Here is a 20,634-nt window from a genome sequence, read left to right as displayed (position 1 = left end):
CTCTAATTGCAGACAAACTGTATCGTTGTGGACATGCTCAAAGCTTTGTGCAATTTGCTTTGTTGCTGGAGTAGTTCTTGGTTTCACGCTGAAGCGACGTGTCCGACGCTGGGCATCTAAACTTCTCAGGAGGATAAGAGATGATTAGGGCTAACTCAATACTTATATCATCATTTTCTTGGGGATCTGAAATCTGTAAAGTTTACTGCTCATAGATGAGATGACTCATACTTTTGGTCATTTTATTGTTTGTCATTATGAGCCGTTTTGAGTCATAGAGATGAATCAATTGCTTTCTTACAGATTGACAAGTTTGTGTCTATTAGAGGCTTCTAAAATCAAGTTTGTCTGATTCTTGCTTGTGCAATATATATATATATATATATATAGATATTTGCAATTTTTGGCATATCCAATTTTTTTTATGAAAGAAAAAGTAGAAGATATCAATGACACACAAATTGGTCATTTGGACAACTGACTACATCAACGGTATGATATAATGATATATGCATTTACATTCTTTTGTGGCGGTGTGTATATGTATATATGTATTTCATTCCTCTGTGATCATTTGAATAATTACAAAAGAATAACAGCTTGGCGTGTTTCGGGTAGCAAATCTTCTTGATTTAGAAATACTCCTTGTGGAACTCAAATCGTGTGGATGTTCTGTGAGTCAGTTCATGTGATAGCTTCCTCAGCTCCTTTGCCAACAGTGGCATCCCACAGTAGAACACTCCTGCAGCAGATCAAATCTCTCATTAAAAGTGTCTCTATAATTTGATTTGTTCATTGTTTGTCTCCATTATCTTCGCACTGCTAGGCTCACGGACTATTTTCATTAGAAACACCTGATCTAATGTTTCCAACTCTCTGTTTCAAGTTTGAACATCAGACATTGATGAAAGCTTGTATGGATTGTGTGTAGATTAAGAGATCTTTTGAATTGCTTGGAATGGTAACCCTGTGATTGACAATTTTCCCTGCCATACTTATCACGGTTTTTCCCATCCGATGAGGAATTGGGTTGGTTTCCATCCGCCTGCAATATATTATATTATCTCTTATTTTTATTATTATTATTATCATTCTTATAGTTGCAAGATTAACCCACCCCAGCCACCTCGATTATTACCATTATAGAAACACCTTACCTAATGAAGCGGGTGGAGACAAGTTTCATTTCCCGTCCCATTTTACCTCGTTCCCGTCTCAAGTATATATGTTAGAAATATTTAATCAATTATATTTGTTAAATATCTCTCTAGTTATATAATATATATTTTATTTTTCTGAAATATAGCAAGATTAAAATATCAAACTATTACACTTTAACATGCATTTTTCCTTGTCTATCTCTCATTCTACATCTTTGAACTCTTATTATTTATAAATCATTATTGGTAATGTACCAAATTATCTCACTTTTACTAGTACTACCCCGCAACCTCTCAATTTGCCTCTCTACATATGACTCGGGTCGGTAGTGAAGCACTACTTACCTATCCTGTTGTCATATCATAACTTGAATTTTTTGTGTCATACTCTATTTCTAATTCTTCATCAAATTTTAAATTTGATGAAATCTCAAATAAAACGGTGCTTCAACCATTTTATCAAACTAATATAAAATGAATGGAGAGTTATATTTTTCATCAAATTAAGAGAGCTTTTATCATTTCATCAAATTTTGTAAGTGGCTGTTGGTGGATGACCGACTGGACAACTTGTGTGTCAACTAGGTTTTGGGATGAATTAGGAATTTTATAAAAAGATTTGATGAAAATTTATTCTACACCAGGCGACCGGATGATTTGCTGAAAATGTATTCTTTATCATTGGAGTGCATCATATTAGATCAAATTTTTACTCAATAAAAAATTTGATGAAGCGTTGGAGATACTCTTAGTGAAGTGTAATGATTCTAGCCAACTAAATGAGCCCAATTAATTATTTATAATCATGTGTTTGTATGTTCTCTCATATTTCTTGTACATTTTGTCACATTTTCACTCATTATATTTCTGTGTCATAAGTTGACCACTGATCACACAGTTGTCTATGAACTGGGAGAGACATTTAGAACTCAGGTCAAAAGGTGCCCCTTTCATACATGCGCATGTACGGTTTTTTCAAAAATTTCTTTACCTACTGTAGCATACGGATACTTTGAAGCTATTTTGTTGAAGACTTCTCTCCAATTTGGTCTGGCAAAATGTGTCCTCACCTGCCAACAAAATAATGTCCATGTTACCTGTACTGTCAGGAGCATATTTTCCCCCTTCACAAAATTATTTCATTCAACAATATATGTTGCGGTGACTAAATTTTTATACCAAATTTATTTAATCATGATAGTTTTTTATCGTTTGTTTGTATTAAATTATTCCTATATTAGCTAAAAGATAATGATAGATCATACTCTGGTGCCAGATAAGATGTCAAACCCATGTTTGGCATGATTGAGAGCTTGAACCATGGTGATAAGGGTTGACCGGGCATCGCCTTCTTCATAAACACTTGTAAGATAATTGTGCATCTCAATTTGACCCTGTCTCAAGGAGAAAAGGAAAACATGGTCAATTTATAACTCAAAAAACACAAAACAAACAAAACAAAAACAAAAACAAAACAAAAACAAAAAACAAAACAAAAGGACTATGTAATCATGATAGATGATGATGAGAAAGTAATGGGTGTTACTTTGTGATCCATCTCTGCGACCTCATTCATCACCCCTTTAAACCATTCGAAGGAGCCGGGTTCCCTTGTAACCCAATAGAAATGAGCATTTGTGGTCCCCTGCAATTTCTTCTTTTCACTTGAAGTCATGTTTGAGGAAGTAAAACTGGTAAAGCTATCATCTGATCTACTGGTGGCTTCAGTGTTGGAATCCTGAGTCAGCATAGGGGTACAACATATAGTGAAATTCCTCATATTGGATTAGCAAAACAGCAATAAATAAACAACTGTATATACACAATTGTACCATTTGGTCTTCTGTTCTTGTATTGTTTAACAGATCTCTGAGGATGCTTATAAAAGGAGTAGCTCCAATTCCAAGCCCGACAAGAAGTAAGACATCATAATTTTTGTAGTCCTGTGCTGGAGCGCCATAGGGTCCATCAATGAGCAATTTTGGCAAACTGCGCCAACGTGTTACGTTGAGTACATAGATTGCTCTACCAGTATTGATAATGATTTATCTGAATATATATTTTAGGCAGGAAATGAAGTTACCCTCTTCGATCCATGTTCCCCAGTTGCCCAAATTTTGCTCGACCAATTGCAGATGCTGAGCCAACATCCTCAGTGAATACTCGCTTGAGTTCTTGTGTCCAGTCTCCTACTGTCCGGACGTGAACACTCAGGTAGTCATCTCCTGGCGCTGAAGTTATTGAAAACGGATGCCTGGAGAGGTGTCAAGATTCAAGAGGCTACTCTAAAAAGCTCAAAGTCAAGTGAGAGTAGGAGTTGGCTTGCAAAGAATAAGACTTACCATTCGAATGGGGAGATTGTTGGGCATTGTAGGAATATATATTGCCCACTTTTGTATTTAAAACCATTTGGTTTTGACACGATGAGGCTGAAGACATCTCCTGGTAGTACTGAAACCTGTAAGAATCTCGAGTAAATCTTTTTTATTCAAACAATTTACAGCAGGACTAATTTGCAGCTGCTAAAATGGCCTGTGTAATGCGATTGTTTCTCTAATTCAAAATGCACATCAAGTCCTTAATACTAGAAAGAATCTGTTAGACTGTCAGTTCCATTTCTTTCAATTATACCCCTTAGAACCTTTCTTTTGGCAATGCATAATTGTCTTTAGCCCAGAAAGAAAAAGAAAAAGAAAAATATAAAGTTACCTTCAATATCTTGACAGAGTAATGTTCTGATCGGCAAGTTCTCAGACTCCGCTCTGCCACATAGAGGAAAAGAGGAACAGAGATGTACATCCATGTCTGGAACAACAGAACATCTTTAGTCACTTTTGAGTACTAAAACACATATCACCTCTCTTAAATTAAATTTACTGTATAGCATCGAATACTTATTTCAGAGTGCTTACCGTTTTCTCATACCATTTGTGTACCAAGAACACGAATGTTCCATGAATTAGCAGCAACACGTAGACTAGACCGAAAAGGTGATGAGAATACCAGAATGCGTTAAAGCCTGTCAATCGGTTGAAAGGTGCAGGCAGCTTCACAATATTTTTCCTGAAGTGTCTTGTTGCTAGTGTGAATGCGATGGTCATTAGAATCACCATGGAAATCCCTGTCACGCCTTCAACACCCTTTAAGAGGTCTTTGTATGTGGGATGTATGTTATTGAAGTCAGTGGCTATGGTGGCAAATTTTTCTGGTGAAGAGTTGACGAGGCGAGGAAAATCGCATATCAAGTGATTCCCTGCATGGAGGAGGACTCCGATTGCTATGGCACACGCAATTATCTGGAAATTAAGATTGAACTTTTAGGGAAGAAATTTGGATGTGAAAATAACGACTATTCTTATTAGTGCTATGTTTGTTTTGACGGAAAGCAATTTCTGGTTAAAGGGAAAATGAAAGTCAATAGAAAATGTATTTTAACAAGCAGTGTTAGGTATCATGAAAAATCTTTCATGAAAATGATCATGAAAGATTTGTGACCTTTGGATTACACTTAGAATAAAACACCACACACTAATCAAAGTAATCCAAGGGTCACAAATTTTTTATGATCATTTTCATGAAATTTTTTTCATGATTCCTAACATTTCTCATAACATAATTCAATGGAAAATGTTTTCTATTCTGAAAGGTGAAACTTTTTTGATATTGAAGTCTTGTCAGAGTAGGATCTTCTACAATGATTCATTCTATCAATAAACTTGTCATGGTGATTTGACAGCCCAAATTGTGATATTCAACCTTTGCAATAATTGGTTAAGATCTTAACCCACCAGAATCTTAACCCACTATTGCAAGGGTGGATGATCGCAAAGAATTCTAATCCAGTCTTGCCAACACCAGCACTGTCATCTGCCCCACTGTCCACCAGCTCCTGCCGCTGCCACCACCACCCCAACACCATCACTATCACAACCACTAACACATTAAGATCGCAACCAAACATATGATAAGTTTTCTACTAAAAATATTTTGTGTCAAAAGAAACGGGAGCAAAATTGATCGTTTGGCACATTCTGTGATGAAATTTAACTTGTTAAACCAATGCGGAATAATTCATACCTTGTGAAAATTAATGTTGTCGTCAAAAGGGATAAAATGCCGGGCTCTAGTAGACCGGAGCCACGTCAGCATGTTCCGGCAAACTGGTAAGAGGATGAGAGCCATGTTGAGCTTAAGAGTCTCTGCGGCTCCTTTAGCAGTCGTCAGGCAATAACCCATTACTTCAAAAGCTGCCATTTCTTTGTATTGATTGAACTTCCAGGCAAAGAGGCCAGCCATGGCCATGAACCAGAGCAGCAAGATCCAACCCCTTTGCCAGTTATCTAGTATCAGACACTTGAGTGTGCAGCTCACGTTGCGCACTAAGCCCGTGGGCCTTAATGCACTCAAGTTCTGGCTCCAACCCACACTGGCTGTGCTGAGAGGTCTGCTGTAGTTCATGTAGGTGTCTCTTTGTAGGAGAAGCGTTTCCAACTGCCATATCTGATTGAAAGCCAATTCAACTGCCTTAGAAAGTTTCCTCAATGAACCCCCGAAACAATTTTTTTTTTTTTTTTAAATATTTATAATCTAATTATGGAATCGAACACAACCTTACACACAATGTTTTGAAAACTGGACCGGTGAGCGAACCAGAAAAAAGACCAGCTGGACGGGTCACTGGTTTAACTATCGAGTCGAAGGATCGAACCGTGACGTCATAATTAATATTATATAATTAAAAACATAATTATAAATTATAAATAAATAAAAATATATATAATTACTGAAATAATAAAAAAAAGAATTGCATAATATTTTCTAATAATATTTAATAAAGTCATAATTGATAAAATAAATAAAAAAATCACTGGTTTTAAAGAAATTAAAAAATTTTAACATTCTCTCCAAACAAATTGATTGAATGCTAGATTTAATTTTGGAGGGAAATGAAATTCTCAACTCTCCCTCCAATCAAATATGATTCAAAAAATTTGATTGAATTCCACATTGAATTTTTAGGTTCTCTTTAAATAATTTTTTTTTCTATAAATAGGAATAGACTTTCATAATTTCTTCAAGCTTCCAATGAGACTTTCCTCATGAGAGAAGACTCTTAAAGTAAGAGTTTTTAGTCAAAGCTTGATAATATATATATATATATATAAAAAAAAAAACCCCCTTAGAAAACCAGACCGGGTTGGTCCAGAACTGGCACCGATTCATCGGTTTTCTCGGTTGAACCACCGATTTTTCCAGTTTTTACAAATAAGGCCGATTTTTGGCATAGTTTGGGTTTTGAGGGTTTTTCGAACCAGAAGAAGGGCCGATTCCTGGTTCGACCGACCAGGCCCGTCCGGGTTTAAAAACCTTGCTTACACATTTAATGAGTCTCACCTCATGGGAGATGCTTGTATGCACTTTAAAAATAAAAATAAAAATGATCTCCCATGATTGTCACAAGCGAACAAGATGTTTTTTTTTTGTTTTTTTTGTCAATCCAGTCTATTCCTATGAAGTACAAACACAGGCACGTGATACGACACAAACATGTGGATATGTAAATTTTTAAAAAATGCAAGATACATGTTTAAGACATGTGCAAAACATATAATTTTACATATTTATGATCTCATTTTTTCTAATATTTAAATTTATCAATCTTGGTACACTATTTTAGTAAAAGAAAAAATTCTACCCTCAACATATCCCAAGTGTCCTAGCCTGTCCGACTCTCTCTAACGTGTTTGACATATGTTCGGAGCTTGTTTGTGTCTGACACATGTCAGACATCTGTCCATTACCTCCAGGAATGTTCATGCTTTATAGGTCCATTCCTCACAAGTCAACGCAAAGATAAGTTGGTTTTCAAGAGGTTGCTGAAGAAAGCCTAATTCTAGTGGATTTACATTTTCATGTTACAATGCATAAGATTATCACATGCTAACAAATACGGGAGGCAATTGCAATAAGAAAAATATTGGATTAAAATTTCTCCTAGGAAAGGAGGGTAACTAACTTGCCACGATTGTGTGAAAAAAAAAAAAAAAAACCTACTTACCTCAATGTAACCAAGATTTTCGGGGTCTAGCTCTTCCATTATTAATGAAGCGTACTCCTCCGCTCGCTCCTTTAATTTGGACAATTTATTCGCCGAAGCACTGAGGAGTAGAAGCTGCAATTAAATTATAAAATAAATAAATAAAGGAAGGAAAAAAAAAAAAATAACAGTTAAACATAGCCTCATCAATATATATATAGAAATAAGAGGGTGGGAATTTTGAACCCATTCTAATCCATTTCAGTGATTAAAATGTTTAAAATGTAAGACCTATCAAATAAACTATCTAAATAAAAAATTAAGATTGATCGAATATAAATAATCACATATTTAAATTTTATTTATCTGTATGATAAAACCAATAATATGAACACTTTGATTAACTGAAATAGACCAAACATGAGCCCACAATCACCTCAAATTGAATAAATTAGAGGGAAACTTGTCCTACAATTTTTTATTTTTATTTTATTTTATTTTATTTTTGCCGTAAAGCTACGCACCAAACAAGTACCTTACACCTTGGAGTCTCTCTTAGCCCCAAAAGGCTAAGGCTAAAGCTAGAAAACATGCAAAATGTATAGTCTATAAAATAATATTTACAGCCCATCAGATTGGCATAGGCATTCACAGACACACAGCCCATTGGGCTTATGTTCACACTACACTATGCCAGAAATGAAACCCCGGCTAAAAAGAAGGTCAATCAACGGAAATAAAATAAAATAAAATCAGAACAAAAAGAAAAAGAAAACCGACACAAAATGTTTCCATAATTCTAGTGTAGTTGTCATTTTCTTTTAATTAATTGGGTACTTTATCTATTATTCTACCAAATGTAACGCCTCCATGTTCTTGGCATTATTGAAGATAACGTTCCTCCAAAATTTTAAATGAATATAATGTCTAATGGAAACAAGAGATCCGTCACATATAACATGTTTATTTTATTTTATTTTATTTTTTATTTTTTTAAAATTTATATTACTATTAAATCAATATAATGGTAATCGAAACAGGAGGACTGCTACATATTATATATATTTGTACAGTATTTATATTAACGTAGTAGGTAATTATAAAATATTATTTATCTTCACGAACTTTTTAACATAAATTGCAGACAAAGAATTAATCATAAAAATTCATATAAAAGACAATGACAAAAAATGGATAACGTATGTAACATTTTTAATAGAATAAAGGACAGATGTAACAAATGATGGCAGATTAATCTTTTATCAAAAATAGTTCAACCACTTCCATTCGTAATATAAATGTGTTTGTCTAGATTAAGCTTGCCTTGATCACCAATCCATACAATAATGTTGTTTGATATAAATATAAATAAGAAAAAAATTGGTTTGGCTACTTAACACCTCCATTAAGAATCTTTTTCCCATGTTAATAAATGATTGGGAGGTTTGTGGGTCGTTTTCCCATAATTTTTATCTGAAATTTTTTAAAATATAATTTCAAAGATATTTGTAATTTATCTAAAACAATTAATAATAATTTTTTTTTTTAAAAAAAACGGTAATTGTCTTACCTCTTGGACTTCCTCTTGCGTGATTCTTCCATCTTCATTACGATCCACCCTGAGAAACCAAACAAATTTTCTTATGTTAATCAAGCAAACGATTTATCAAATATAATATTCATACTCTAATTCTATAGCATTATACTTTTGAGAGACTAAAAAACAAAATACAAAAGCAAAAGCAAAAAAAAGTTTAGAAAATTAAAGTTGAGTGTGAATATTATTGTTGTTAATTAATTATTGGTTGCTTCCAATTAAGTTTGAATTTTTTTTCCTTCTTTTCTCACAAATTCAATTATAAGAGAAATATTCTTGCAAGGATTAAAATGTAGAATAACCCAGATTATAGAATTTTCTATTAAATTTATGAAAAAAAAATATAGCAGAGACTTTTTTTTTTAATTTTATTTTAAATATAGATATTGTTGAATCTTTTACTTTAAGATAATATCATTCTATAATAATTTTTTATTTAGTTTTTTTAAAAAAGTATGTATATCAATTACGAAAAATGTATTTCCATTAGAGCACTGCTATAATTACGTAAATTTTTTTCACAAATCTTTTCAAATAAATTTTTTACCGATAAGATATTATTTTTATCAGTCAAAATGAATATCTTATTATTTTTGTTTGACGTTAACACCAACAAAAAAAAAAAAAAAAAAAAAAAAAAAACGGCCTCATCCGCCGTAGATTTGTTTGACACACGATCGCAATGAACAAATCAGCGGTAAGAAGCTGGACAAAGGACGAATTGAGACTTGAGAGAGAGAGAGAGAGTCCCACATATCGAAGAAAATTTGAAGACGAGCGTCAAAGCTGGGGTCCGAAATCTGCAACCAGAAGTTGTAAAGCTCTTCTTTCGTTATCTTCCCAAGCCTCTGACGGCTTCTTCTCGCCAGTGCATCGAATATCCCCACTGCAAACTCTTTCGAATCAACCATTCCTATCAAACATAATACAATTCAAAACAACAACATCAAGATCATCCAAAAATCATGCAAAATTAAGCATCGAATTGGCTTGTTTATCGCCATTGGAAAAAAAAAAAGAAAAAAAAGCATTGATTATTAAATAGAAGCTTTAATAATTAATACCAATGCATTCTCCAAAATCCTCTCTACACAGCAGACCGTCTTTCGAAAGCGATTCGAACCGCGATTCCACCTTGTTCCAGAGCTCGTCTGACTTTCCGGTGGTGTTGCTGATGAATCTGAGCCCTTTCAGAGCTCTCCGGGCGCTCGATCTCGTCCGATCAAGTTTCGCTTTGACTTTCCTCGCATCGCGTGCGGAACCAGAGTCCGGCAGCTCATCGGCGTCCTCCGACTGCATTCCGGTCGACAACGACCTCAGCCACGAGAATTTCCTGCAAATCCTCGACGTAGCGGAGAGACTCCTCGCTAAAATTCCGTTGACGGCGGCTTCTTCTCCGGCAACGGCGAGATTGGAATTCGAAGTCGGCGTGACGCTGCAGACGACAATGGAGTCGTCGTCGTCAAGCTCTAACGTGACTTCAACCAATTCCTGCTGATTATTCTGTCTCAAGTCGTTGAGAAACATAGGCAGCATTGATCCGGCGACGCCGTGGTCTCTGGATTCTTCAGGAAAGTCGAATGTACGGCTGTAGTTTGATCTCCGGGAGCTTCCGCTTCCGAATGACGACGATGATCTCATTTTTTCGAAAGTAATCAATTCTCTTCTTTCTCTCTAAGTTGTCTGGTTTTTGTTAATGAAGTTTCTCTCTCTAAAGACTAGAGAGAAAACAAGGATAGCGCCTGCAAGGTTCAGAAACACCTCTCAACCGATCTCTGGACACGATTTCAACGCTTGTGGCCAGTCGTGAATAGAGTAGTTGAGATTTGTTCGAAATAATTCCTCCAATATATATAAATACCAAACCGATACATTACATAGCTAGCTAAGCTAACTACTGTTATATATAACATTACTTTAGTAAATATTTACTTTTTAAAAAATAATAGTAAATAATCATTTTCGTTCTGACTCTTCGTTCACATTTACATTCCCTGGGTGGGTGGGAGAAACTTTCTCAGCTCAGATGATTAGATAGTGATTAGACAGAGAGAGAGAGAGAGAATTTTACGTGTCGGGGGGAGGGGGTGTTTAGTTAAACTAGGGTAAATTACATTTACTTTCCTGAAATTTTGATAATTGCAAAGACTTCCTATATAGTTTACATAATTACACTGAATTTCTCTTATATTTGAAATTATTATTAAGATTGCTCTATTATCATGCTTGTTAGTCAAAATGCCTAGTATAACTCATTTTTTTCAACTCCAATGCACTAGGCATATGGTTAGGCATTTTAGCTCAACTCACATTCACTAGCTACATGTAGCTAGCCTTCAAGACTAGGCAAAATATATTTAATCATTAGGATCATTTCCCTCCATCTTTGTTGCTGATGTGGCATTTTATAAAATTAATAGTATTTAGATGAATAGCTAAAATAAAGAGCATGGTTGGAGTAGAAACATGAAATAGTTGATAGGCAATATAAAATATATACTTTATAGTAATATTTAGATAGGTAAAATGCCTATTACCGTTGGAGATGCTCTAATATCATTCTCATGTCATAGATTATAATATCAAAAATGACGAAATTGCCTATTAGTTGCCTTATTTATTCAAATGAGAAATTTTATTCACATTTCCTAAAATTTTACATATATATCTTATCAAAGACCCATACATATTTTAGTATTATTTAATAAAATTTTTAAATTTTATACAATATTAAATAAAAACTCTTAAATCGTTAAGACATTATTAAATTATTTTAATTTTTATTAAAAAAATACTTAAAAATAAACAATCTTTCTAAAATTAATATTATAGAACATTCTAATAATTTAATATAAGACTTATTCCACGCAACATAAACAACGTAAAATTTATTATTTTAAGTAATGTATTTATTATTTGAATTTTTTTAAAAGTTGAAATAGATGTATTTATTTTCTTCTCGACAATTTGTATTACTTATTTATTCATACGTAAAAAAATTATCATTTTACCTTTTCTCAATTGTATATTATTCTCAATTTTTAATTTTTATTTTTGAGTCATTAAACTTCTAGTCAAAACATATTAAAGAAAAAATGTAGGTTAATATTTCTTACATGATTAAAAAAAATTAAGAAGAAATATAGAAGTAAAAAGAGTCTAATCGCCTCACAATAAAAATAAATTAAAAAATAAATATAGAAGTAAAAAAAATCTAATCACTTCACAATAAATTAAAATTAGTTAATAGTGAACGAATGATCAAGAAATCATTTGAGAATAATAAAAAATTCAAACAACTTGCCATTTCTTACACCTAAAATTAAAATTAATCTTTACTTAAATGAAAAAATTATTTGAGAATAATAAAATACTCAAATAATTTGTCATCTATGATACTTAAAGTCTACTTCTTCATCTTTATTTTTCTCATTTAAACAATTTTTATTAAATTAAATTTTAAAATCAATTTCTCACCTTCATTAATGTTTGAATTTTTATTTTATTTTATTTTTTATTCATAAAAGTTCAAAAACTTGTTGTGAGAAAGAATAGGGTCAAGAAATTACATTTATATTTTGAAAATTTTATAAAAAAATAAATAATAATTTCATGTATATTTAACAGGATAAATTAAATTTAGTGTATTTAAGGTTAAGATTAATTTTTATAATGAATTAGTTTGGTTTAATTGCCAGTAACCTCAGGGGAGGTTATTTTTTTTCGCTTCTATATTTATTTTTTAATTTTTTTTAATCATGTAAGAAATATTAACTTTAAAAAAAAAATGCATCGACTACAAGTTTAATGACTCAAAGATAAAAATTAAAATTTGAGAATAATATATGATTGAGAAAAGATAAAATAATATTTTTTTTACATATAAATAAATGAGTAATGCAAATTCTCGGGAAAAAAAAAATCCATTTATTTCGATAAATCCTACTAATTTAATTCAAAACTTATTCAACACTACATAAATAATGTAAAATTTATCATTTTAAGTAATTCATTTATTATTTGATTTTTTTTTAATTCTAGAGATATTGTTTATATTTGAGTATTTTATCATGAAAATTAAGGGGGGTTTTTTGCCATTAAATGTTTTAATAATTCCTTAGCAATTTAAGGGATTTATTTAATTTTTCATAAAATTTAAGAATTTTATTAAATAATGCTAAAATATATATGAGTCATTGATAATATATATATATATATATAATCTCAAGAGAAATAAGTGTAATTTGCTCATGTCGACAATGAATGAGATTTCTTAGTTTATGAATATTTTTATCTTTTCACAATACAAATCAAAGAGTAATATAATTATTTTTACACCTGACTAATGTCTTTTATATAAACTTAACAGGGTGAAAATAAATGAAATTAGTATAATTATTAAAACCAGATAAGATATGATGTAATTGTCAGGAGGCATGAGTGTATTTATCCTTTAAAACTGAACTCGGGATATTGTTGTATCTTAGGCACAGTAACTATTGTTGTGTCCTTTGTGAGAGGTTGTCCTGAATATTTTTTGATGATCTGAATTGTTTAAATTGTAAGATTTATTGAATGAATTATTAATACAACAGATTAAGTTGATTGGATATCTGTAATCCTATAATCAAAACATATTTATTTTTATAAAAATTAACGGTTAACATAACTTTCATAAATTTTTAAAAACAATTAGGACCTAATCATAGAGTTTTGAATATCCGATTAACTTGATTGTTTACATAAATAATATTATTAATAAACCTTACAATATGAACAATTCAGATTATCGAAAAAATACTTAGGACAACCTTTCCCAAAGAGCATATCTGAGACACAACAGTATCCCCATCCCCTTTAAGCTAAGCTGTCGATGATGCCGTTGTTTTATGCAGGAACTACGACATAATAATGGTGTAATTTTGGCCTGACCGGGCCTATGTCGGGCCTTACGGGCTCCTACCAAAAAATCGGGCCAGGCCGAGACGGCCCACGGGCCAAAAAGCTAGGCCTAGGCCCAGGGATATTCGGACTATGGCCGGGCAAGTGGGCGGGACCCCTGGGCTGGCGCTTTGGGCAGGCTTGGGCGGGCCTAAATAATTTTTTTTTTTATTTTTTAAAATTTTTTCTATCAAAATTTTATTATTTTCCATTAAAAATAACACTGGGCCTCGGTGCGGGCCTTGAGCGGGCCCATGGGCGGACCACGGGCTTGGCCGGGCTTCAAAAAGATGGCCCAGGCCCTCGCCTATGGTCTCAGGCTGAGCTTGGACTCGGGCCTTAACAGGCCGGGCCCACCTCAGGTCGCGGGCGAGTTTCAAACCACCCACAAGCCGCTGGCCAAAATTGCACCCCTAGGCATAGATTGCGCCACGTAGGTGAGAATCTTACAGCGTCATAAAAATCATAGGAAAGAGGGAAGTTTACGGATTGCTAATACAAAAACTCATTCACTCTGTTTGGTTTTGTTTTTTAAAATTTATTTTTTAGAAATATTTATTTTTTGTTTTTTATATATATATTTTTTTATTTTTATTAAATTTTTTTAATAATTTAAATAAATTTTTTAATTTTTAAACACACTTAATATAATACACTTAAAAAGTATAATATTTATAAAAAAATCTTTAAAAAATTCACTAAATACCAAAAATACCAAAAAAAAAATAATATAAAAATTCAGTACATTTTCATATTTTTGTGTATTTATTAATTTTTTAAAATATTTTTTCATAAATATTTATTTAGATATATCTAAGTAAGATGTATCTAAAAAAACAAAAATAAATTAAAATTTTAAAAATTTTTACTAAAAAAAATACAAAAAATAAAATATTTAATTTATAGAAAATTAAAACCATACACACTGATTAATACTACAAATTTAAAATTACCCATTGAGAATTTTTTGAAAATTGTCATCTTTTGTTCAAATTTATTTTATATATAAATGTTATATTATATAAATTCAATAGGCAATTATATAACTTTTATTCGGGATAAATTTAAAATACTTAAGTGGACTTTTTAGTATTTTTCAATCAAATAAAGGAAAATGATATAAGAGTTCCAAATTTTGAATGAGAGTAATATTACTCTAACTAAATTCATTCATTAAATTGAAATTTAGGTGATCAGATTTGAGCCACTCTAGGCCTATTTTATTGATTCCGAGGGTTTATTTTGTATGGTTTTATAATAGATCATTTAAATTGATTGAATAACAATAATTCTTTAATTAAATTACATTTAATTTTAAAAAATTAGTCAATATATTCTTAAAAGCATATCTTATCTTTTATTTTTTTTACAACAAATATATGCCTTGATGTTGCGATTACCGATATGGATGATATGATCACTAAGGTCATGTTTGTTTGGATGGACTGGATTAGCATTTTCATGACTAATAGTCCTAGGACTAAGAATCCGTTAGATTATGTATCATATCTTAACTAATAGTCAAGTTTAAAATAATTAATCCTTGCTTCAATTGTTTAACCAAACATCGGATTAATAATTTTATTAGACTATTAGTCCAATTCCAACCTCATGTCCACCCAAACAAACATGCCCTAAATGTTAAAAGTTAAACCGAGAGTTCAATTAATGGATTAAATGGAAACTTTGTCCAAAAGAAAAAGGATTGAGTCTCTTAAAAAAATTTCACAATTCGCTTACAATAATTTTAGTATGTTATAAGATAATTTTTGATTTGTCACAAATTTATTTAGGATAAATTTCACTTTACCTCCTATAATTTAAGTCATGTGCAGATTACCCCACTAACGTTCGAATATCACTACATAACCCCTGTAGTTGATGGAGTAAAGTGCACAGTTAACACTGTTAATGACAGACGTAAAAAGACCAATTTACCCTTGTATATATAACCCTTACAGTGAAGTAAAAATCAAATGAAGTATCTAAACCGCATCCTTGCAATGTTATTAAACTAAATTGTTCATCACCGGATATCATATTTTCAAATTGGTTTTGTTCTTGAGGTGGGATTTTGTTGACATTTCAACTTCTCCTCTCTTGTAATAGTCTAAGAGTTACAAAATCATTTTGCTTTTAGATCACAAAAGTCCTTCTAAAAATCATTACATCAATTTACACAAAATCATCACATTCTTAGTCACAAAATAAATCATCACATTTACAGTAGAAGAAATGTGATGATTTTGATTTTGTTCTCTTTCTCTTAATTTCTTATGATAATAATACATCAATCTAGAAAGAGAAACAGAGAGAGAAAGAAAAAGAAGAAGAAGGAAGAAATGGAATAAATTAGCAAACTTTCCAGTGTAATCCAATATATATAATTTGTGGCTAAATATATATATATATATATATATAATCGTCTTTGATTTCAATGATGATCCTGCCGACTTACTTCTTCAATTGGTGAGCATGGTGAATAGTTGGCTTTTGCACAACAAACAATTAACATGTGACCACAATATAATCAACAAAGCTGCCCTTTAAGATTGCACTAATAGAAATCCAACAATGAAAATGAACCAGGATCAACCACTATATATATTCTATTTCATCTTCGTGTCAGTACCAACAAAATTAGATAAACCAAATAAACTTACCAATCTTAAGAAAATTGAATAACTAAAAATTTTTTTAATCGGTTGCTTCTTCTTCAATCACCACAGCCAACTATACTTGATCACAACCAACTAAAATTGGGGGCTACCGTCCAAATTTTTCTGTTTTTCTTCATGCTGAATAAATATGTTTGTGTTAGGTTGACTGGATTGGACAGAAGAATCAAATAGATGCTGGTGGATATTTTCTTCAATTAAAGATGAAACCCAGTAAGAAGATGAAGAGGATGAGGATGAGGATGAAACCTAGTAAAAGCTCTTGCTTCTGCACTCGACGGATCTAGATTTGGAAACTCTCTGGCCAAACGCCGTCGGGTTCGGAGAAAGAAAACAAAATCAAAATCAAAATCATCACATTTCCAGATCTGGTGATGAAGATGAAGAAAATAATATGAGGGTATTCTTTGGAAATTGATGATAAAGATAAGGGCATTTTAATCATTTAATTCGGAGGAAAAATTATATTTTCATGTCCAACTGCACCACACTTACGTGTACTGCACAGTCTGTGAGAATAGATGGAAAAACTAACTGTGCATTTTAGTCCATCAACCACAGGGGATTATGTGGTGATATTCGAATGTTAGGGGTAATCCGCACATGGTCTAAACTATAAGGGGATAAAGTAAAGTTTGCCCATTTATTTATGTAAGATTCAATTTAATTATGATGTCATTATGAATAAATTATAAGTTTTAAATCATAATGTAATATTTCTTTTATCGTATATACTAAGTTACTAATTACAAGTTATAATTATTGTTTTAAAAATAGAACTAAATAGACAAATCTTTTAAGTGGGAACAACTAATTTATACGGGAGTAATATTAAAGATTTACACATTTATATTCACAAATTTACCTACAATTAGGGGTGTGCATAATACCGCCCAAACCGTCGAAACCACCGAAACCGTACCGAACCGCACCGCCAAGGCAAATTCGTTATTATTTACCAATCGAACCACCGGTTTTTGGTAAAAAAAATGGCAAATTCTAGTGACACTTTTATCAATCCGCCGGTTTTTATTTTTCTTCCAAACCGCACCGACCCGCATTGCTATTAAATCATGTTTTATAAGATTCTAAAAATTCTTTTTTACTTAAGTTTGCTTGTTGTTCTATACCTTAGAATATAGTATTACATTACTGCTCGAGGGGAATTCAAGATATCAATAATCCAAAATAAAGTTGGATTCCAATTCACTTTTCAATCTTTTTTTTTTTTTTTTTCTGGCCATGTTGCAAACTTGCATCAGCTCACTTTTCAATCTAAATACTTTTCAACAGTAAACATTTTCAATATGTTGTAAACCCTGAATGATATTAATTTTATATATTGTATTTGATCATTGTACCTTCCGCAAATGTTTGTAATGAACTGATGGCATAGTCGTTGATATTATCATGTTGTTACTACACTTGCTGCATCAGAACAAAGCTTCGCAAGATGCTTAACATCATGGTACCTCTTGTTTTTTTTTTACTCTTTGATTTAAGTTTTGTAATTTGAATTATACTTTTAATAAACCGCCAATCCGCCCGAACCGTTAAGGCAAATCTGCCATTATTTGCCAACCGAACCACCGGTTTTTGATAAGGAAAATGACAAATTCTAGTGACACTTTTATCAATCCGCCACCCGTCATACGGTTTATATTTTACTCTCAAACCGCACCGATCCACACCGCGCAGACTCCTACCTACAATAATGTGACATAAGAATTAGATCTACCATCATTAAATATGTAATAAATTAAAAATTAATACATATTCTATCATGCTATGAATACTTTTGAAAGGCTCAAATTTTTCCCAAGGTCAAACGGTAATAAAGTATTGTTGCGACCCTGTGGTGATATACTCGCCGATTAACCCGTTCTTATAAATCGGTTAATCTATTTTTGCGACAAAAGGCTCTTCACATGTCTTATTTAGCCAAAAGTTTGTTACGACCACCAGGCCACACCAATAATTCTATGCCTATTATTTTTTCATATCTTGCGTTAATTTATTATTTTAATATCAAAAGTTCATAATTATTAATTATTAATTAACTTTATTAGAGTTTATTAAATTATTGGTTGTCATATCAAATAATTAATTAAATAGAATATAATAATAATAATAATAATGAGTGCAATTTTATCATTTCATCCATTTATTCTTATTTGTAAGTGTAGCCTATAATGCATGGTGCATTATTAGTTCTTTCGTCAATTTGATGAAAACATAACAATTTTGCACATTGTCAACCTTTTCATCAAACTTATATCAAATAAAGAGGAATTTAATTTTTTTAATTAAATTGAGTCGATACCAAACATTTCATCAAATATCCAACGGTCTTATTGTACAAATTTTTTTATTGAACTTGATCTTATTCATGTCATCATCTTTAATAGAACACACCAACAACATGGTAATGATAAGGCGTGGTGGTTCGTGGTTTTGGTTGACTCGTGATGTTGCAAGTGGTGTATGTGGCCAATTATGGTGGCTCGACTATACTAGATTGTGTTTGAAATAGTATGGATTGACTAGATAAAGAAATGTGCAATGTTATTCAATAGAGTTCGTGATTTTATTGTAGCAATAGGAGTGGAAAACATTGGTGGTGGTGGTGAAGGAAGAGGAGAGGGAGGCGATAATGGGAATGTAAAAGTTATTCTTACTATTAAAGTGAACTATATCAAATGAAGTTTTTGGTCCAAATTATTACTCATTTTGATAAATAAAAAATAAAAATAAAGAATTGGTGTTGAGGGAGGGTCCAATCACCCATCCTCAAGTCAATTTGGGATTGTTCATCAATTTATTTTTTAACTTTTTTTAACCTATCTGGTCAATGGATTAGGTAAAAAATTGAGGGAAAGATTGATGGGCAAGTCCAAAACAGGGACAACATAGAATTTTGATGGGGGAATTAGTTGGTAACTTCCCAATTTTTCCAAGACAGGTAGAAGGGCCTCTGGCCTATTTTAGTTAAAAGTCAATTTTTTTATGTTTTTGATTTTTTTTGAATCATATTATTGTTCTATTTTTATTTATTTATATATTTTAAATAAATAAATAAATAAATCAAAAAATTGACTTTAAACCTACATCTCAAAATATATCAGAATATGCATGTGTATGATGTTCAAAAATTGCAATTGAATAACTCTAGTCTCTAGTTACGTCACTAATGGAATATTGAGAAAGCGAATGTCCTTGAGAGTCAAAATTAGGTGCACCCATTCGAAGGAGAGCTCGTGACACCGTTTGGCTTCTCAGCTGGTGAGGATAGTAACAGACTCAGAAATTGTTCAAAAAATTGACTAATAAGATAAAATTATTAAATTTTTGTGGAACTCAAGTAAAAGTTACATAAATTTTGGGACGTCAAAATACTATTTCTTTTTAAATACTCAAAATTATATTGGCTAATAAGGCTTTTTGTAAACTTTGATACGGTTTTTAAATATATATATATATATATATGTTTTTGGGGAGGTTAAATACTAATTTATTTTATTTTATTTTATAAATGTCTCATTTGGGAAGTTAGTTATTTTAATAGACTATTTTAGTTTTTAACTATTTTAGTAGGTTAAAATTTTTGTGTTTAGGAAGATAGTTAAATTTTTTTGGGGTTTTTTTTTTAAGGTCCCTGGTATTATGATTTTATAGCATAAAAAACATTCAATATTTTTATAATGTCTAAGGTCCCTCAGCATCAATCTAGAGAAAATTCAACCAGAGAAAATTCAACTGGAAAATTTCTCTCCAGAGAAATTCTGGAAATTTCTCTGGACTTCGGAATTTCTCTCCAGAGAAATTCTAAATTTCTCTGGATTCTCTACTGTGTTTTAACCAAATTTCTCTGGACTTCAGAATTTCTCTTCAAAGAAATTTTGAATTTCTATGGATTCTCTGTGTTTTGAACAATTTTCTCTGCACTTCGGAATTTCTCTCCATCTTGAATAAAAAAATGTTATTTTGGTCATCAATTGAACACTGGGTTGTGTTTTGGACCATATTAGTAACATGTCCATGGTTGGAAATGAGTTTTCTAAAAAATTTGATTGGAATTATTTAGGAAATGTTACGAACAGGCATGGGAATTGCTGCTTGAATTGTTATAGAAACATTAGTGAAACAATGCAGTTCTGAATAAGCTTTCTTGAGCCCTTCGTATAATAATTAACTAACACTGCTTTATAGTTTCTTCAATCT

The 20,634-nt window shown here is 31.7% G+C and overlaps 1 protein-coding gene and 1 long non-coding RNA gene across 3 annotated transcripts; both read right to left on the bottom strand.

Annotated features, from left to right (window-relative positions):
* Positions 1–62: 62 nt before the first annotated feature.
* Positions 63–10,853, bottom strand: LOC114314477 (Riboflavin synthase-like superfamily protein). Of its 2 annotated transcripts, none has more exons than XM_028260959.2 (14): positions 9,859–10,853; positions 9,548–9,707; positions 8,768–8,816; positions 7,219–7,332; positions 5,238–5,660; positions 4,073–4,456; positions 3,870–3,965; positions 3,503–3,618; positions 3,244–3,414; positions 2,993–3,149; positions 2,707–2,898; positions 2,426–2,554; positions 2,152–2,230; positions 63–742 (listed from the first exon to the last, which is right to left on the bottom strand). In XM_028260959.2, exons 1-14 carry the CDS (start codon positions 10,433–10,435, stop codon positions 633–635), a joined length of 2,757 nt encoding a protein of 918 aa, XP_028116760.2. In that variant the 5' UTR covers positions 10,436–10,853; the 3' UTR covers positions 63–632. The 2 variants fall into 2 exon arrangements, with proteins under 2 accessions (XP_028116760.2, XP_082780339.1); XM_082924213.1 differs by having other exon boundaries at positions 524–742; positions 2,156–2,230; positions 9,859–10,703.
* Positions 1,375–1,681, bottom strand: LOC145824476 (uncharacterized). Its single transcript, XR_014366000.1, has 2 exons — positions 1,549–1,681; positions 1,375–1,505 (listed from the first exon to the last, which is right to left on the bottom strand). It is a non-coding gene; the product is annotated as an uncharacterized LOC145824476 (long non-coding RNA).
* Positions 10,854–20,634: the final 9,781 nt, after the last annotated feature.

The sequence above is a fragment of the Camellia sinensis genome, chromosome 4 (genome assembly GCF_055761805.1).
Source record: "Camellia sinensis isolate YWXY chromosome 4, ASM5576180v1, whole genome shotgun sequence".
Classification (NCBI taxonomy): Eukaryota; Viridiplantae; Streptophyta; class Magnoliopsida; order Ericales; family Theaceae; genus Camellia; species Camellia sinensis.
Note: the sequence above shows the minus strand (reverse complement) of the source record. Positions and strands in the feature narration are given on the sequence as shown.

Excerpts from the sequence above, each read along its gene's own strand:
- LOC114314477 (XM_028260959.2), bottom strand. The coding sequence starts at position 10,435 with ATGAGATCATCGTCGTCATTCGGAAGCGGAAGCTCCCGGAGATCAAAC. Across the intron at positions 3,966-4,072 it reads ACAAATGGTATGAGAAAACG|ACATGGATGTACATCTCTGT; the intron begins GTAAGCACTCTG and ends CTGTTGTTCCAG. Across the intron at positions 3,150-3,243 it reads GGGAACATGGATCGAAGAGG|TTTGCCAAAATTGCTCATTG; the intron begins GTAACTTCATTT and ends ACGTTGGCGCAG.